General features: G+C 43.9%; 1 protein-coding gene across 2 annotated transcripts in view; it reads right to left on the minus strand.

Moving 5' to 3' along the window:
* The window catches only part of CNPY1 (canopy FGF signaling regulator 1), a 352139-nt gene that overhangs the window by 192385 nt on the left and 139620 nt on the right, over positions 1-20134 (minus strand). The window contains exons 1-2 of one of the 2 annotated variants that reach the window (XM_063921892.1): positions 15453-15633; positions 13107-13209 (exon numbers count right to left, since the gene is read on the minus strand). In XM_063921892.1, the coding sequence (XP_063777962.1) occupies positions 13107-13200 (94 nt within the window). In that variant the 5' untranslated portion in view covers positions 13201-13209; positions 15453-15633. Of the gene's footprint in view, positions 1-13106; positions 13210-15452; positions 15634-20134 lie in introns of those variants that run through there. The other variant, XM_063921891.1, reaches the window with a different exon arrangement.

Genomic DNA, 20134 nt, shown 5'->3' on the forward strand with positions numbered 1-20134 from the left:
GTCCATTCTGAGGACGGGGCTTGCTGCCCCGAAACGTTAATGGGATGAATTAAACTGTTTTCTATGGTTTTCCTGTCTCTGAGTGCCGTTTTCAATTGGATTGCTATATATATATATATATATATAGTCATACATACACGCACACACATATGTATGCATGTCTCTATATATACAGTTTGTGCGTATATATACCACTGTATAATATATATATGTATATATATAAAAAAAAAAAAAATCACACTATATATATATCAAACACACACACTTACCACATACATACGTACATACATGCAAACATGCTTAACATTCTGCATACATACTATAAATATCATACAATACAAACATACATACAGTACATACATGAACTAGCAGACATACCCATGGCTGTAAAGAGGAGACTGGTGGCCACGGTACTTTACGAAACCGATGGAGCTCAGTCCCATGTGCAGGGAGCTCAATAGATGAGAGCTCCCTGCAGTAGCAGCAGTAGCTGTGTTGTGTTGAGACGGAGATAAAGTGGTCTCCATCTCTAAAAAAAAAATAGTTTGGCCCATCAGGGGGGGGTTTCTGGTTAACAATAAACCCCCCCTGTGTGCGCTACTGTGGTGGGGTCCCTGCATGGCCACAGTGTCCACGCTAGCGGCGCGGTCCATCTCCGGAGACCGCGCTGGATTGTGATTTCGACCCATTCTGTTAGCTGCCTGCACTTCAGGCACCAACTTACAAACTGAGCTCCAGTGCCTGGAGGCGGGGATATAGAGGAGGCGGTGCAAGGCATCCTGGGAACAGTCAAAGCTTTAGCCTGTTGGTGCCTCGGATCAAGATCCAACTCTACACCCCGATGTTATTCCCTGTGGAATACCAGTGTACCCCGCTGCAGAAATATATATATACATACATACACACACTTTTACAGTACAATGAGTATATACTAGATGAATATGGAAATTTCAAATATTTCCATGCCTGTAACTTTAATTTTGAAGGACTTCCTGGTAAAATAAATTTTTAGTCTAATGGCCAGGCTGTCAGAGGAGGTATCCTCACTTAGGTCAACAGTCATTAGGTCGACCACTGTTTGTAGACATGCTTTAGGTCGACATGATCAGTAGGTTGACACATGAAAAGGTCGACATGGATTTTATTTTATTTTCCATTTATTAAACTTTTTCTTACTTTACGATCCACGTGGAATACGATTGGAAATAGTAACCTTGTCCGAAGCCGCGAGCCATGCGAGGGGACACGGTGCACTATTTGGGGTTCCCGGTCACGTTACAAAGAAAACACCAAAAATTTTTTAAAAAGTCATGCTGACCTTTTTCCATATCGACCTCATGACCATGTCGACCTAATTCATGTGTTGACATACTCACTGTCGATCTAGATAGGGTCGACCCAATAAACCACACCTGTCAGAGGAGCTGACTTTTGAACAGGCAACATGGGAGAAGCAGTCACTCCTCAGATCCATACCAGCCACTTTCAAACTCTGCCCCTGAGCTTTGTTAATGGTCATGGCGTAGCAGACCTTTACCGGGAATTGCAGCCGTTTGAACTGGAAATGGTAGTCTGATGGGATCACAGGAATTCTCGGAATGAAGACAGTTTTGGGTGAATGCTAAAGAAGCCCCTAACCATCCTTCAATTTAAAATGAAACAAAAATCGTCAGATTGACGGTAAAAGAATAGTTAGAAATGATTGTTTTTAAACTTAGATTAACATGCTGCTAAAAATACATACCCCTACTTAGGCACTTAATTTGGTAACATTTGTATGCAGAAACCAAATCTAAATCTTATCTGGAATAAGAGATAATGAAGATTTTATAAAAAAAAAAAAGTCACCCCTTTTCATCCCTTCTTAGTGGGTGCCTACGTCACAAAACAAAGCTACTGTCCAATTTTCAAGTTCCTAGTCCTCATGGTTCCGGAGATTTCGTGATGAGTTAGTCAGTGGTATTTGGCTTTTATACTGTATGTGTAATTATTTTTTTTCTTTAACTATAGTTCTTAGTGAAGTATATGCTGTTATGTTGTTGCATGTTAATTTTTTTTTTACCGTTCTACAGATTCATTTAATAAAAAGTCAGCTGCAACTACAGAAAATAAACAAAAAAAAAGTATGAAAAACAAAAGAAAGACAAAAACTGATCCAAATGTTTATGCTGCTCTCTTTTCCAGCGTTTTTGCTGATTGCTCTGCAGAGATTCATTCTCGCTTTGAACGGTTTTGTTTCACCAATTTATCATGCTTCTCTTCATCCTGGGCTGTGTACACTGCTAGCAGGGCACAGGAATGACCCTGTTTGCTGCATTTCTTTAGCATCAGAGTGACAGCTGTAACCATGCCTATTTTGGGGGCACAGTCTGGAAAATGTGGTTTTTAAAGGTCTTGCCCCCCTCATATTTGTTTTGTTGCGAGTTCACCTTGTGTGAATTTCTGCTTTCACTATGCCAGACTCTGAAAGGATTGGAAGTATGAGATAAATATCTGATTTGTTCCACTTTCAATAATATGTGTTGGTGATCGGTTTTCGCAAACCTGCACGGTACATTGGCTAAATACAAAGGCCTCTGACATGTAATAGTTTATTAGTATTTTTCTACATAATTTTACACCTCTTTTATGCTCTCAGGGCTGTAGTCATGTGGTACATAACAAACAGCCTAATTGTTGGCGTAGTGGAGACTGCAGCTTATACAATATAAACTACGTACCAATCACTCATTATAGAAAGCTAGATCTGGAAGACTTTTTTTCCCAGAAAGGTTGCTTATTCTATAAAAATGCCCATTTTAGTGCCGTAAAAAGAAAATCCAGATAATATTTGTCTGGATAGTTTGTTTTCTTGGAAAAGCTCAAGTTCTAAAATTTCAAATCATCTTAAAATGTAAAAAGGGTTGTCTACGTTCAGACGTCTATAATTTATTGGTTTGCGTATATATACCTCCTAAAAAACTTTTACTTGACATACTGCTTTTACTTTTGAGCGTCCTTGTTTCTGTTTTTCAGCCATACATTTTGAAATACAAATATACACCCATATATTTAGACAAGCTTATTTCCATTGTCACAGAAAGTGTCACGTCTCTGTTGTGTGCTCTATATTGGAAACAACTGTATAAATAGAATGTTTATGTTGTAATAAAATATTATAGATGGGAAAACTCTGAATTTTGCCTAGTAAGGTAGATTTTGGTTCTACTGTACTTTGTGTCAGTCTTGTGTATCTATCCAAAATAACATGCCCTACCTCTTATGTTGTTTCAAACTCCATTCAGCTGGACCACATTCTCAAGCTGTTTGCATTGTTGGAAGATTATCAAACATGAAAAAGAGTGACAGCTAAATTTCCAGGAGGAAATGAGGGGTTATGTGGCAGAGACAAATAGAATAGATCTGTAACAAGCTAAAGACTGCAAGCAGTCTGATCACTTTTGTAATATCTAGGGAAGCTTCTGCAACATGAATGTTATTATACATGTTTGGTATTATTCCAACATTATATAAAAATAAAGCGAGAATATAAATAACTGATTTTTAAAGGGAACCTGTCACCATCTTAGTTATAATTTGATCTATTACAGCATTTATATATGACACTTTTTACCCTGCATCTGTATTTCAGGGGCAGATGTATTAAGCCTGGAGAAGTGATAAAGCAGTGATAAGTGGAAGGTGATAATGCACCAGCCAATCATTACGGGTTCGAAAAATGACAGCTGGAGCTGATTGGCTGGTGCATTATCACCTTCCACTTATCACTGCTTTATCACTTCTCCAGGCTTAATACATCTGCCCCTCAGTGTGGAAAGCTTTCAAAAATTGTTTCCCTGGTCGGTAAATGCCTCCTCTCCTGCTCATGGAACAAAGGGCCTGATTCAGAGATGGATTTGTATTCACCAGGATTTGTATTAATGACGTTCATTAGAGGGATCTCAGATCAGCCACTAGCGTACAAAGACGCAATCATCGGATGCATAATGGTCTGTAATCGATTTTCTGAGTAACCCTATGATTTTGCAGCATGGCCATGGTAAATAACAAGGAGTCATTTTAACTATATGAGATTGCAGTTGCACGCTATGACATGCCCCCGTTACTGCCCAGAAACACTCCCCAACCGTTAATCACTACGAATAAATCCAGACTGACATCACAAGACCATCATGGCGCATGTGCAGTGTGACTTAAGATACATGTGCGGTGGCATAAATCACTCTGAACCAGGCAAAAGCTAGAGGAGAGAGGCAATTTAAGAAAGCATATTAGTTTAATGATTCACTTGATTTCAAACCCAGTAACAAAAACTGTCTGGAAAAAAAAATTAACATTGAAATGAAACCCCAGAAGAGGTATGTAGGACAATATGCATATTATACAAACATATATACATACCCTGGCTGACAGTCTCCGTGGCAACTGCATTGCACACTGAGAGCCGCCGGCATTCCCGGTTGCTAGGCAAACGAAAAGCAGGCGCTGCTTGATAAGGTAGAATGTGCAGCTGCATGTCTTTTTGTAATTATTGTTCCTCCCTCCTGTCTGGTAGCTGATTGGTGCAGCTACCCTATATATCCTCTCCATGCCACTCCCTCAGTGCTGGTTATAGTTTATGCCCTGCTGTGTAAACCGCTGGCCCCTGACACCTGTCCAGTTTAGTTCCTGTGGATACTCTGCTAGACTCCCTGCCTGTTGTTCTGTATCCTGCCCTGCCTGCTACCACCAAAGGCTTAGTGTGCATCCTCTGTCTGCCTACCCCAGTGCTGCGGCTTATAGTCTGCATACCACCAGCACTGAGTACACCTGCCCTGACAGAGGTTTTATCCAACACTGGCCTCACTACCCAGACTATCATGTGCCTCAATCACAGTCTTTCCTCAGTGCTTTCTGGGGTCTACAGACTTTTGGATGAGTGCCTACTGCTGGAGGTATTAAGTCTAGGGAGACTCTTACGTACGGATGTGCGAATTAAGCACTAAGAGAACAGTGGGGGGTTGCTATTGGTGAAGACCCTCTTGAGGGCTATAGGAGTCTCACCCCAATAGTACCAGAGTTCCCCATGACACCAAGCAAGTTCCCCCCTTGGATATCAAGTTCAAGTGGCTTCACAAATAGTAAGTCCAAGAATTCCCATGGTCATCAAGTCCAAGAACCACAATTCTAAGCAAGTCTCATCTTTTAGCTAGCATGTGGTCCAGCACTCACGATTATGTTCACAGTGGCCCAGGTGCCCTCACAGAGGAGAGATAGATAGTGGCATGAAGTGCGGCACTCCGTTTACTTATGAGTAAAACAGCTGTGGTGCAAAATCCATAAAAAAAAAATCAAAAGTCAATCTTAATTTCTTAGATAGGATAGGATCAGCACACAATGGGTCCAATGCAGAGGTGATCACAGCCACGGCAATCCCTCAAATGGGCATTTTTCTGGCATTTGCGCACGCGCAAAATCAGCAGTGCATGTAAATCATGATGCGATTGCATAACGAAAGGATGTGTTCTTATCATGATTGACAGAAGGAGACTGCGTCAATGCAACATTGAAGGGTATTGCACCAGGAAACGCAGCCATGTCATGCCCGTTTTTCAGGGCTTGACAATGATGTTGCCTGCATTTTCTGTTATCTGAAACATGGCGGTGGGTGGTGTGCCTGCTGGAAGTAATGATATGGCCCTTATAGAGCCCTGATGTCAACATTATCGAGTCTGTCTGGGATTACATGAAGAGACAGAAGGATTTGAGCAAGCCTACATCCCCAGAAGATCTGTGATTAGTTCTCCAACATGTTTGGAACAACCTCCCTGCCAAGTTCCTTCAAAATCTGTGCAAGTGTACCTAGAAGAATTGATGCTGTTTTGAAGGCCAAAGGGTGGTCACACGAAATAAAGATTTGAATTAAACTTCTCTTCTGTTCATTCACTTTGCATTTTATTAATTGATAAAAGTAAACACTTCTATTTTTAAAGCATTCTTATATTGCAGCAGTTTTTCTACACCTGCCTAAAACTTTTGCATAGTACTGTATGTAGGAATTACAAAACTAGATAGACTTATGCAATTGGGTTTCCAGGGAGATATAAAACTGAAAGGTGGTACAGTGGACTTTAGCAAACATACCAACAGAATAAATAGGATTTTGGTTATCTACCGGTAAATCCTTTTCTCGTAGTCCGTAGAGGATGCTGGGGTCCACATTAGTACCAAGGGGTATAGACGGGTCCACCAGGAGCCACTGGCACTTTAAGAGTTTGAGAGTGTGGGCTGGCTCCTCCCTCTATGCCCCTCCTACCAGACTCAGTCTAGAAACTGTGCCCGAGGAAACGGACATCTTCGAGAGAAGGATTTAACACAGATAGTGGCGAGATTCACACCAGCTCACACATGCAAGGCACATCAAGCTAACTAGCTTGAAAACCTCAGCAACCTGCTGAAAAAATACTTACCAAGTAACAATACAGTACATAACTAAACCAAGCTGTACTGAACCATAAAACAGGTGCAGGAAAACTAAGCGCTGGGCGGGCGCCCAGCATCCTCTATGGACTACGAGAAAAGGATTTACCGGTAGGTAACCAAAATCCTATTTTCTCTTACGTCCTAGAGGATGCTGGGCTCCACATTAGTACCATGGGGATGTACCAAAGCTCCCATAACGGGAGGGAGAGCGCGGAGGCTCCTGCAAAACTGATATGATATGAAGTTCAGTCAGAGGCCAAAGTATCGAACTTGTAAAACTTAGCAAATGTGTTTGACCCAGACCAAGTTGCATCTCGGCAAAGTTGCAATGCCGAGACACCCCGGGCAGCCGCCAAGGAAGACCCCACCTGACGAGTACAGTGGGCCTTAACAGATTTTGGACATGGCAATCCTGCCATAGAATAAGCGTGCTGGATAGTGAACCTAATCCAGCGAGAGATCGTCTGCTTAGAAGCATGACACCAAATTTTCTTGGGATCATATAGGACAAAAAGAGAGTCCGATTTTCTGTGACGAGAAGTTCTCTTCACATATATCTTCAGAGCCCTCACAACATCCAAGGACTTTGATGTAATTGAGGAGTCAGTAGCCACTGGCACCACAATAGGTTGGATGATATGAAATGCCGACACAACCTTTGGAAGAAACTGCTGACGTGTCCGGAGCTCAGCTCTAGCTTCGTGGAAGATCAAGCAAGGGCTTTTACAGGATAAAGCCCCCAATTCGGACACACGCCTAGCAGAAGCTAAGGCAACAACGTGACAGCCTTCCATGTAAGAAATTGGACCTTAACCTCCTGTAGAGGCTCAAACCAAATCGACTGGAGGAACTGCAACACCACATTAAGGTCCCAAGGCGCCGTAGGCGGTACAAAGGGAGGTTGGATGTGCAGAACTCCCTTCAAAAAAGTCTGAACCTCAGGGCAGCCAATTGTTTCTGGAAGAAAATGGATAGGGCCAAAATCTGTACCTTCACAGATCCCAACCTCAGGCCCATATACCCCATATCCACACCTACTTGCAGGAAGAGGAGAAAACGTCCGAGTTGAAACTCCACCGTAGGAAACTTCTTGGACTCACACCAAGAGACATATTTCTTTCAAATACGATGGTAATGTTTAGACGTTACCCCTTTCCTATCCTGTATCAGGGTAGGAATGACCTTCTTCGGAATGCCCTTCCGAGCAAGTATCAGGCGCTCAACTTCCATGCCGTCAAATGTAGCCGCGGTAAGTCTTGACAGGCGAACGGCACCTGCTGCAACAGGTTCTCCCGAAGAGGAAGAGGCCTCGGCTCGGGTGTCGTACGGAATGCCGGTGCTCGGGCTCCCGGCGCCCAGCATACCAGCGCCGGGAGCCCGACCGCCGGCATACCGACAGCGTGGGGAGCGCAAAGGAGCCCCTTGCGGGCTCGCTGCGCTCGCCACGCTGCAGGCACAGTGGCGCGCTATGCGCGCCACACTATTTATTCCCCACGAGGAAGAATAGTTGTCAGTATGCCGGGTGTCGGGATTCCGGCGCCGGTATACTGTGCGCCGGGATCCCGACATTCGGCATACAGAAGACCACCCTTCGGCTCTTCCTGCAAGAGATTCAGAAGGTCCGCGTACCAAGTCCGCCGTGGCCAGTCTGGAGCAATGAGGATCGCTTGAACTCTTGTTCTCCTTACGAGCTTTAGAACTCTTGGAATGAGTGGAAGTGGTGGAAACACGTACACCGACTGGAACACCCACGGAGACACCACGGCGTCCACTGCCACTGCTTGTGGGTCCCTTGACCTGGAACAATAGCGTCGGAGCTTCTTGTTTAGATGAGAGGCCAACATGTCTATTTGGGGTAACACCCCAAAGGTCTGTTATTTCCTTGAAGACCTCCAGATGGAGACCCCACTCTCCTGTACGGAGATTGTGTCTGCTGAGCAAGACTGCTTCCCAGTTGTCCACTCCCGGAATTAAAATTGCTGAGAGCGCCAACGTGTGTCTTTCTGCCCACAGGATGATTCTTGTCACCTCCGATATCGCAGCTCTGCTCTTCGTTCCGCCTTGTCGGTTTATGTAGGCTACTGTCGTTACAGTGTCCGACTGCACTTAAATGGCCCGATTTCTTAGAAAATGGGCCGCCTGAAGAAGACCGTTGCAGACGGCTGTTAGTTCCAGGATGTTGATGGGTAGGCCGGCTTCCAGACCTCACCACCTCCAGATATGGAATGATGTTCACCCCTTGTTTGCGGAGGAGAACCATCATCTCTGCCATCACCTTGGTAGACACCCTCGGTGCTGTGGAGAGGCCGAATGGCAGGGCCTGGAACTGGAAATGACAGTCCAGTAATGCGAAACGGAGATAAGCCTGATGCGGCAGCCAGATCGGAATGTGGAGGTACGCATCCTTGATATCCAGGGATACCAGGAATTCCCCCTCTTCCAGACCTGATATCACCGCCCTAAGAGACTCCATTTTGAACTTAAACTCCTTTAGAAAGGGGTTCAATGATTTTAGGTTCAGAATGGGCCTGACCGAACCATCCGGTTTCGGTACCACGAAAAGGTTCGAATAGTAACCAGTGGTTTGCGAATGAGCAACTGGAACAATGACCTGTGCCTCCACCAACTTCTGGACAGCTTCTTGTAGGAAAGTGCTGTCTGCCAGCAGAGCTGGCAAGCATGATTTGAAAAAACGATGAGGAGGGAGACTTTGAAATTCCAGACTGTATCCCTGGGATACAATATCTATCACGCAGGGATCCAGGCCGGACGATAACCAGACATGACTGAATTGTCTGAGTCTCGCTCCCACTGGCCCCATCTCCAGGTTGCGCGGTCCACCGTCATGCGGAGGACTTTGGCGTACCTGAAGCAGGCTTTTGTTCCTGGGAACCTGCAACGGCAGGTTTCTTGGACTTAACTCGACCTCCCCTAAAGAAGGTATTGGACGGTCTGGCCTTTCTAGGCTTGTTAGGCCGAAAGGACTGTGTTGCTGATGAAGAGAAGGATTTCTTCAGAGCAGGTGCAGCTGAGGGAAGAAACGGAGACTTACCTGCTGTAGCCGTGGATATCCACGCGTCTAAAGCTTCCCCAAAGAGAGCCTGACATGTATAGGGTAGGGACTCCACACTCTGTCTGGATTCCGCGTCGGCTGACCACTGGCGCAGCCACAGTCCCAGACGAGCTGAAACAGACATGGAAGAGATTCCCGCAGTCATGGAACCCAGGTCTTTCATGGATTCTACCATAAAACCTGCTGAAACGTGAATGTTGCATAAAAATAATTCCACATCACCCTTATCCATCGTATCCAAATCCTCTAGTAAGGTAGCCGAACACTTTACTATAGCCTTTGCAATCCATGCACTAGCAATAGTGAGACGTAATATGGCCCCTGACGCAGTGTACATTGATTTAAGTGTGTTATCAATTTTTCGATCAGCCGGCTCCTTTAAGGCGGTAGATCCTGGAACAGTTAAACCACCTTCTTTGAGAGTCTGGACACAGATGCGTCAACAATCGGCGGGTTTTCCATTTTTTTCTATCCTCCTCAGGGAAAGGAAACGCCACCTGTACCCTTTTAGGCATCTGGAATTTTTTTTTCCGGATTTTCCCATGTTTTCTCAAATATAGCATTAATTTCCTTTGACGCAGAGAAGGTTAGCAAGGCTTTTTTATTTTCAGTGAAAAAAGCCTCCTCAACCTGCTAATGTGGTATCATTAATATTCATCACATCCCTGATAGCCTCTATCATCTATTGCACCCCCTTTGCAAGAGATGCAGACCCCCGCAACACATCCCCATCACCGTCTGTGGTGTCAGAATCGGTATCCGTGTCCTCCTGCGTGACATGCACAGGTGCACGTTTGTGGGGGTATATAGCGGAGCGTCCTGAGGTACCAGAATCGGGCCAAACTGCCATAGAGTTCTGTAATGCCTGGGTTGCAGATTCATTACTTGCAACCGTCAGAAATCTGAGAAATCCAAGATTTGATAGAGGAAAACCACTCAGGTTCCCTTGCTGGTGTCTGTGCTAAACCAGTGCTATCCTGATTACATGGAATGGGATCATCCTGTGAGGACAAATCCTCCACTGCATATGACACAGTGTCCATGGACATAGCTAAAGGAGACCACCAAACACTCCACACACGCACACACAGGGGAGGGCAGAGTTTCCCCCCCGAGAATGGCAAGAGAGACACAGAGATTGGAGCCAACCCACACACAGCACTTTTTTACCAAAGGGAGACCCCTTTTCAGAGCTGAGTGTGTACCTTAATAGGATACACAGTCGTATTGCAGCCTCCCCCCCTTCTACAACCCTCTGGTACCGTTTACAGATAGCTGGAGTTGCTGTTGAGGGACCTGATTCTCCTTGTCAGTGCTGTGCAGGCAGGAAAATGGCGCTGAACGCTGCTGGGTCCGCTCTGAGAAGCTCCGCCCCCCAAATGGCGCCGTCTTCCCGCTCTTCATCAGATTATACTGGCCTGAGGATTTGGTGCCCCAATAGGCTTCTGGACCAGTGTAGGGTATCGCGCTGGCTCAGGGCGCCCCTCATAGCGCCGAACCAGGTACCGCTGAGCCATCTTCGATGCGCAGTTAATACTGCGCTCCTACCCTGATGCCGCTATCTTCAAACCGACCCCTCGCTTGCTAGGGGGGTCGGTGTCTCACTCGCCACTGATTCTTCAGCTCTGCAAGGGGATGGCGGCATGCTGCTGGGGCGAGCGGTCCCCTGTGCCGGAGAATGATCAGACCCCTCTGGAGCTCAGTGTCCAGTCAGCGTAGACAGTGGCTCAGACCCCGCAGGGCGGACACTGCTCCCCCCCTCAGTCCCTCACTGCAGGGAGGCTGTTGCCAGCAGCCTCCCTGTAAAATAATAAACTCTAAAAAAATCTTTTTTACCAGGAAAACTCTGTAGAGCTCCCCTAGCTGTGACCGGCTCCTCCGGGCAAATTTTCTAAACTGAGTCTGGTAGGAGGGGCATAGAGGGAGGAGCCAGCCCACACTCTCAAACTCTTCAAGTGCCAATGGCTCCTGGTGGATTCGTCTATACACCATGGTACTAATGTGGACCCCAGCATCCTCTAGGACGTAAGAGAAATTAGTATGTTCGCTAAAATTAAATTTTTGCTTTAGGAATAATACAGGTCACCTAAACAAAATCAATCAATGGTTGCAAAATGGTTCTAATATCTATGACAGAACTAAGAAATTACATAGTAATTGTTTGCCTTCTTAGAATGGGCCTGAATCGGAGTCGTACGCCCTACTAATGTCGGACACAGAGGAGCATTCCACTGCGCATGCGCTCTGATTGTCTGAGCAAAAGTCGCAGCACTCATTCAGTACTGAACTGTTATGAGAGTGTTGCAGGTGTGCTGCTGGAAGTGGTTGCGTTCACAAACATTTAATTACTAACACTGGAGGTCACACATTGGAGAATCTGTACCTAGTATAGGGTTGGTACAACGTTTGATGGTGCGACCATATAAAACAGGCTTTTTCAACCAGTGTGCCGCGGCACACTAGTGTGTCGCGACCAGTTGCAAGGTGTGCCGCGGAGCCAGAGCAGCTTCCTGCACCTTCAGAGTGAACTGTTGGCCCAGGCTCTTCTTAGAGGATCAGTTGTGCTCCGGCTGTGACGTATGCCTTGAAGACGCGGCGGTGTGATATCATAGGTCACGGCCGCCGCGTCTCACCATCCGGCCAGCCCACCTGCCTGTATACACATCTTCCAGTTCCTACCTGCATACACAGCTTTCCTTGCCCACCCACATCCACACCTGCTGACCGCCCGCTGCTCAGTATTCGCAGCACTCCACTATAAACAACCCCCACCACTGAGGGACAGGGAGGAGGACAGCTGACTGGTAGGGGCTAATATTTGGGTTTTTTTTTTCTCCTGTGGGGAACAATAAGATTTATGTGGGGAGAATAAAGATTTATGGATTTATGGGGGGAACAATGTGAATAATTCATGTGGGGAGCAATAGGATTTATGTAGGGAGCAATATGATTTATGTGGGGAGCAATGTGATTGTTTTCCCTGTGTAGGCCAATGTATGTGTGGATATTTTTTACCATGAGGGTCAATGTGTGTTTTTTGTTTTTTTCTGTGACGAACTGATGGTGTATATATTGGTAGATGCTCAATTAGCTTAGTGATATCATTCAGGTGCTCGAAAGGGAGGGGTATTTCTAAGCAAGAAAAAAAGCCATTTGTTTCCCCCAGCACCCTGAATGATAACCGTAACCAGATATAAATTCCACATAATAATATAATTCAGAGATCTTCGTTACACATATTCGTTACACATATACGAACTGATGGTGTGCCTTGGCAATTTTACAATATTGTTCGGTGTGCCGCGAGTAAAAAAAGGTTGAAAATCACTGATCTAAAGGTGCACCAAACATGATGGACCCACCTGCTGAAAGTAGGTGTCTCAGCTCTTGAACATTCCAATTCACAGCCGTGACCCGGAGAAGGGCTGTGTATTGGCATTATGACTAACAAAGTCATAGATCCGACTGTGGCAAAAGACTGACACACACGGCAACTGCTGAGTCCAACTCAAAACCAGGCCCTATGTGTTTCAACATAGATACAAGGATTGATATAATAAGACTTACTAACCTCCGCAGTATGTGATTGGATCTGGCTTTCCTTCCACATGGTTGCAAACAAAAGCGGATATTAGCATTCCAATTTGGAACAAAAGTAGTGTCATATTCAGTACCTACAAAAAATAAACTCATTATAAAATATGTCACGGATACTTGTGAGTTTAGTGAAACACACTTTCCCTTGAAACTGCTGTGGTCAGTAAGGTTAATTTTTTTTTCTGCAGTGCTACAATACTAATTTTTTTTATTAAAGGCACAGAACTGCCATAACATTCCAGATGATTGGGAATTTATCACACTCAATCCAGAAGATTCAGTTCACACTGTCACAACTGATCTTTAATGACATAAATTTGTTTAAATCCAGACGTTTCCATTCAGAGACATAATTGTGACATGAATGGTCAGGATTTGGGTGGCTGCTCTGATGCAAGTTGATCAGGCCATTATTAGATGTAACTAGAACAGAACCTAAACATACTGTGGAGGTGGGGTGGGTGTCTTGAGGTGCATCATACCTGCTACAGAGAATTTGCCAATAGCAACCAATCAGCTTATATCAAACATTTTTATAGAATATACTTGAAAAATGCTGGCTGGGAACAGATTGGTTGCTATGGGCACCCTTGCATTGCAACATGGTCGGTACAGGTACAAAGTTACTTGCTTTTTCTTTTTGCCTTGCTCCAAACTCAGAATAAGCCCCTATCCATGAAGAGAAAATGAGTATGTGTAAGGATACACAAGAACATTGGCCCTCATTCCGAGTTGATCGCTCGCTAGATGCTTTTAGCAGCAGTGCAAAAGCTAAGCCACCACCCTCTGGGAGTGTATCTTAGCTTAGTGCGAAAGAAAGGATCGCAGCGCTGCTACAAAAACAAATTGTGCCGTTTCAGAGTAGCTGCAGACCTACTCCTACCTTGCGATCACTTCAGACTGTTTAGTTCCTGTTTTGACGTCACAAACACGCCCTACGTTCGGCCAGCCACTCCCCCGTTTCTCCAGCCACTCTTGCGTTTTTATCCGGCACGCCTGAGTTTTTTCACACACACCCCGAAAACGGTCAGTTACCACCAAGAAACACCCACTTCCTGTCACTCAACGATCAGCAGTGCGACTGAAAAGCGTTGCTAGACCTTGTGTAAAACTACATCTGCTTTTGTGAAAGTACGTCACGCGTGCGCAGTACGCACCATACGCATGCGCAGAAGTGCCGATTTTTAGCCTGATCGCTGCGCTGCAAACAACGGCAGCTAGCGATCAACTCGGAATGACCCCCAATCTCAGACTGATCTGTCGTTTCTGGACAAAACAGAATGTAATATCGTCCGGATCTTTCAGTGTGTACCTGGGATTTGCACGCTTCCACAGTCGCAAGCAATATCATCCTGACGGCCGTGCTGTACGGTCAACCAGAAGATATCTGAGTACGATGCCATGCTGACGAATACTGCATGGCATCATAATCACATTATAGTCCCCTGCATCGTGCAAGTGTGTACACACTTGCCGATGCAGGGTCCCATCGCCCATTGGATCAGCTGGGTAGTGTGTACCCAGCCTCACAGAGTGCTCCTTGGCTGGAAAAAAAAAAAAAAAAACTCATCTTGTCTGATTTAAATGTGATCAAATCAGACAAAGCATGTGTATGGGGTGATCAACCAACCAAGAAGCTTGCCATGCAATAGTGGTGTCCAACAACATAACATTTGCAAACAAGGTAATCCAACTCTCTCATCTCTGGCTGTTTCGATCAGAGACATGGACATTTGGTAATTGAGATACATTTATGGACAGAATTGAAACAGAGAATTTCAGCAACAATGACACAAAAGTAATCATCAAGAATGTAAACATGATGCTATCACGTTATGACTTTCAGTAGAAATAAATGCACAGGTAATGGTTAGTGGTGACTCAGGATCTCTCCCGATCATTATGAAACATCAGTTATTTAGGCAGTAATTGGGAATGCTCCCTCTCACCTTCAACATATTTTTTTTTTATGTTCAATTAGGGTGTTCTTGGCAGTACCTCATCCTGTTCCCAATGTTTCTATTTCTTATGAGTATTCTATTTTGTATTTGTATTAATTATTGTTCTTTTTCTATGTACTCTCCTATGTAACCTGTTTTCCCATTTTGCTTCAATAAAGAAAAAACACATTTTTAAGAAAAACAAACAAACCCTTAAATGAAACCTGACACTAGTATTTGTACTCACAGGGTACATAGATCATGGATGTGTTTCCACTGTATAAATACCTTATTTAAGGACAGCCAACAACATCAAGAAGTACCTGACAATACTAATTCAGTTTCAGTTCCTAGCCAGACACAAAGAGCTTTGAGCTTACCTTTGCTGAAACAGGAGTAACACTGTATCTTGTCACCTGCCTTTTAAAAAATGTAATATAAACTAATCTATTTTGAAAGGTCTTCCTGGTCAGATGTCAATTTATAGCTTTCTGACCGAGTAATACAAGAATCACAGGTGTTTCAATAGTCTATCCATTATTCACGTGGTGTCTCCTACTTCTGCCACGATACTTGTGGGCATGTGTTTGTTTAGGTGATTGATGTAGGACAAAGCCAATCAGGAAGAGCACAGAGAAGCTATGAGCAAATCACTCGCTCTCCTGTGTGAATGTCCCATCTGGAATTCCACAGTGAAACCTTGAAATTCAATCATACAGGGAAGAACAAACACATGTGCTTTAAATGCATGAACTCTGCTGCTGCAAGAGAGGACTGCTGCATTTTCAAACATAAAAGCATACAGGATTTACAAATAAGGAAAATACAATGGGAAATTAGTTTGCACTGGCAATTTATTACCTTTATTAGTCTACTTGACATAACAGTATCTTACAAGTACTTATTAAAATTCATGTTTAGCATTACAAATGCTAGAATAATACTGCATTTATACATAGAATAGTCACATTATTATGACCCCCTCCTACAATTGACGTAGGCAGTGCGTAGCCCATGAAGTACATCACAAGTCGTGCGCTGGCTTGGTAGGTATATAAGGTTTGCGATAGGCTGCCTGCACACATATCACTTGTTGTTGTCATGGGTAAAAGGGGCGATTTATCAGAGCTGCAAAATGGGATGATTATCGGCTTTCGGGCCTAGGGTGGCAGTATTTCTGAAACAGCGCAGTTTGCGGATGGTTCACGTGCTGCTGTGGTGAAGGTGTATCGTGACTGGACAAATGGCACCATTGTGGAGCACCGTGTGCCATTAATGTGAAAAGTGAATGTCGTCTACAAACGTGCATGAGGGCCATCCGAGACGCTACAGTGGAGCAGCTCACCATCAAAATGAACCTGGGATCTACCAGACGTGTGTCTAAAACGACAGTTGCTGTCCGTGCTGCACATGGCGGATACTCTGGATATTAGCTGGTGGTCACAATAATGTGACTCAACCGTGCACGTTATGTTTATAGGTCAATGGATGACAACTGAAAAACACACTGCCTCTTAGATTTGACTAACTGGCTCCTGAAGTCTATTTTGTTATGAATATCCCCATATAATACGAACAGGGCTTGCTACTTTGTGTCCGCATACATTATTTCTGCAGTTGTGTCAAACAGCACACCTAGGCGCACCAAGTCCCGCGTGCTAGCGCCGGCCATCTTTAGCGTCTTTTTACCCAAAACTGTGTCTTACTTGCAATGCGATGTGACTAGGACACACCAGGAGACTGTGATTAATTTGATATGTGATACTTGTATACAGTGTCGGACTGGGGCGTGTAGGGCCCACCGGGGGAATACAGTTGTAGGGGCCCATGTTTGGGGTGTGGCTAGTCTCTAGAGGGGGTATGCCCAGCTGCCACATTGGTTTGCCTAACCATTTTGCAAGTGTTGGTCCCCTAGATAAATATATACAGTAAATACTGTAGTGCATGCATGATAATGTACTAGATTAGTAACAGCACAGTCTGGAACCTTATTCCTAGAGGAGGGGGTCTGCCCCAGGCAGTAGGGCCCACCGGTGGTTTCCCCTGTACCTCTGTGGGCCAGTCCAACCCTGCTTGTATATCTGTGTGCAACTGAGTCTGAATCTGTAGTCAAAGTGGTGATATGCACTGGCTGAGGATTTTTCCCACACCAAGTTCTGTTGTTCTACATAGACAGACGTAGCTGCACATATCAAATTAAAAAGCACAGTCTCCTGGTGCAACACATTACAACTAAGATGGTAAAAAGACGCTAATAAGACACCCGGCACTAGCAGAGCTGCATAAGCCCTGGCGGTTCATTCATGACAGGTGTCTTGCGTTATATAGCATATTGAGCCAGGTTGTATGAGGACACTTGTAGGTCAGGCATTACCAGGACACCAAGTCCTCCGGGCCTTGTAGAGGTCATGTCCCTGTAGATTAAGGGATCAATTCAATTTGGAGTGGTCTATGTGGCGAAATACAGGGCTAAAAATAATGGTATGACGCATGCTCCCACGATTGGAGTAGGGTACCGCAGTAAGAGTGTGTGACTTGGGTGAAGTGCATGGAAAAATGGGGGAATCACAGAGCCCCAATAAGTGACAAATAACATCTGAACAGTATAGAAACTGTTAGTAGCCATTAGCGAAACACTGGATCTTTTTATTAATGATATAAAAATGATAACCAGCAAGTGTATTGAAGAAAATACAAGTCTTTACAGTACTTTGGGGTACATAAAATATCAGCAATGGTATTTTTTTTTTAAATATGTTTTTTCAAATAGCTATGAAACACTTTTGCAACTCCCATGTGGCAGTTCAAAAAGTCCTTTCCCATCACCAGAACGCATACATATCCCATACACGTCCCGTAGCTATTAACCATTTTTTCTGCAAATTATGTCTTTATTGACAAGATTTTACTATTTAAACACCTCCAAGTGCATTATCAAGGGGGAGCGGGAATTGGGGCGTACCAGAGCCTACTTCAGGTTTGTAAGCAATGTCGATGTTCACGCAATTAAGCGATTATCAGCAGACTGCGCATGCGCCAAGATCGCACTGCGCACGAAGGTACCTTTGTAATTCTGCTTGCAGCAATATTTTTAACGCAGAGCGATTGACAGGAAGGGACCTTTGGGGGAGATAACGGGGGTGGCGGCAAAAACGCAGATGAGAAACATGTCGCCGGCGTCGCTACTGCCGTGACCAGTCAGCGTGACCACAGACTCACTTGAGGAGTTGATGATTCTCGTTATTGTGTCATTGCTGTGTATGTGTATGCAGATGCTGAGGACTTTGCGATAGCTCCAGTGGTCATCTATATTCTTTTCTGGGCAGCAGCTTCACTTGCGATGAAAAAATTGCAGCTGTGTAGCCGTGTGCGTACATACATGAATGAGGCCCAATGTGTCTACATTTCAAACGAAAAATAAGGACTTTCCCCACCTTTTCACTTACTGAGGGAGGTGCGCACAAAATAATTCAATTACTGTGTTAAGTAAACACGGATTTCTAATTGGAATGGAAAAAAAATATGGATTGAACTTTTACTTGGTGATTTCAATTCACAGAACTACTGTACCTGGCTGCAAACTGCTTTTAACTGAACTGCCTCTAACAATACAAAGATCTGAGAAAGAATTCAGACCAAAGATACAAAGACTGAAGATGGGAAGTCAATATATGGGTTCTCTCTAATTAGTCAACATTGATTCTGTACAATTACAACTAAGTGAAATGCTCCTTCATGAGCCTTTGTTGGTTTGTACGACATGAAAAATCTACAAATTTAGATAAATTACAATAAATAATTAAAGGGACTGTAACATAAAAGTGTTAATTCACTCAGTTGTGCTTGGCAGAGGAATGTATATGCTATAGATGGTTTTATGTTATCTATGTGTGCAGTCTGTAATCTACCTTCTTTTTGTGTACATCTTAGACTTTGCCATGTTCATAATTAATTTTTACCCAACCCCAGGGACGTCACACATATGGCTTGCCACTAAGCTATACACCAATCAACTCAACAAAACTGACAGGAGAGCGCTGGGAAAGGATAAAGAGATTAACAGAAAGATAACAGAACAACAATGACATCTCTACTGGATGGTAAACCCTGCAAGCGGATATACCATGTCATTAACAGACGCTAAAATTCTATATTTAATGTTTTTATATATTTATCCCATAAGGGATCACTCTAGAACAAGACTTAAATGTTCACATACTGTATAAAAGTAGAACATATAATAGTAGTGGTCAAGTAGCTTCTACCTCTACACTGCTCTATAAAAAGCAAATTCTGCGTCCATATCTTTAGGCCACATATCCGCTGGCATTGCGTTAATGTTTTCTTAATGCCAAGAAAATGTACAAATTTGACATGTTTATCACATGCATTAGGGCTCTACGCCAAGGCGCTTACCAAGGTAAATGCTATTAATTTAACACAATGGGGTCAATCCAATTAGGTGCGAGTTGGGTCCTGTGAGTCATTCTCACGGCAAAATTGTAGAGCGAACTAATTCCAATCTCACATTGTTGTGTTTTTTTTTAAGGAAATGTGTGGTTTTCTTTGTTCTCCCCCCCCCCCCTCCCCCCGTGGGTGTGAAAAGGTAGAGGAAATCTTTGCTTTAAGTTAAAAATGGCAGGACTTTCTTCATAACCCCTTGGCATCCACCCCTAATGACTAATCAGGCATTTGGACGTTTTGTTAGCTTCATTGGGCCAATAATTACATGTTATTTCTGGAGTTAAAAATATAAATGGCCTCAAATTACCCCAAAAGCACCTTTTTTGAAAAATGTTTTTTGCATTTTTCATTTAAATTTGTTTTCATTAAATGCAATTAATATGCTTATTATTTTAAAAAATGCACAAATCCGCAACAAAAATGGAATCCTGCTTATTATATTAATACTGTGAAACATTCCTATGTATTAGAAACCTTGATCAACCATGTTTTAATGCTTTCTAAAATACAGGGCAGGATGTACTAAAGTGAAAATGCATCCCAAACCACAAAAAACTTTTGTTTTTGGACTTTGGCTGCATTTCCAATATGTTCTAAG

This window comes from Pseudophryne corroboree, chromosome 5 (assembly GCF_028390025.1).
Source record: "Pseudophryne corroboree isolate aPseCor3 chromosome 5, aPseCor3.hap2, whole genome shotgun sequence".
Classification (NCBI taxonomy): Eukaryota; Metazoa; Chordata; class Amphibia; order Anura; family Myobatrachidae; genus Pseudophryne; species Pseudophryne corroboree.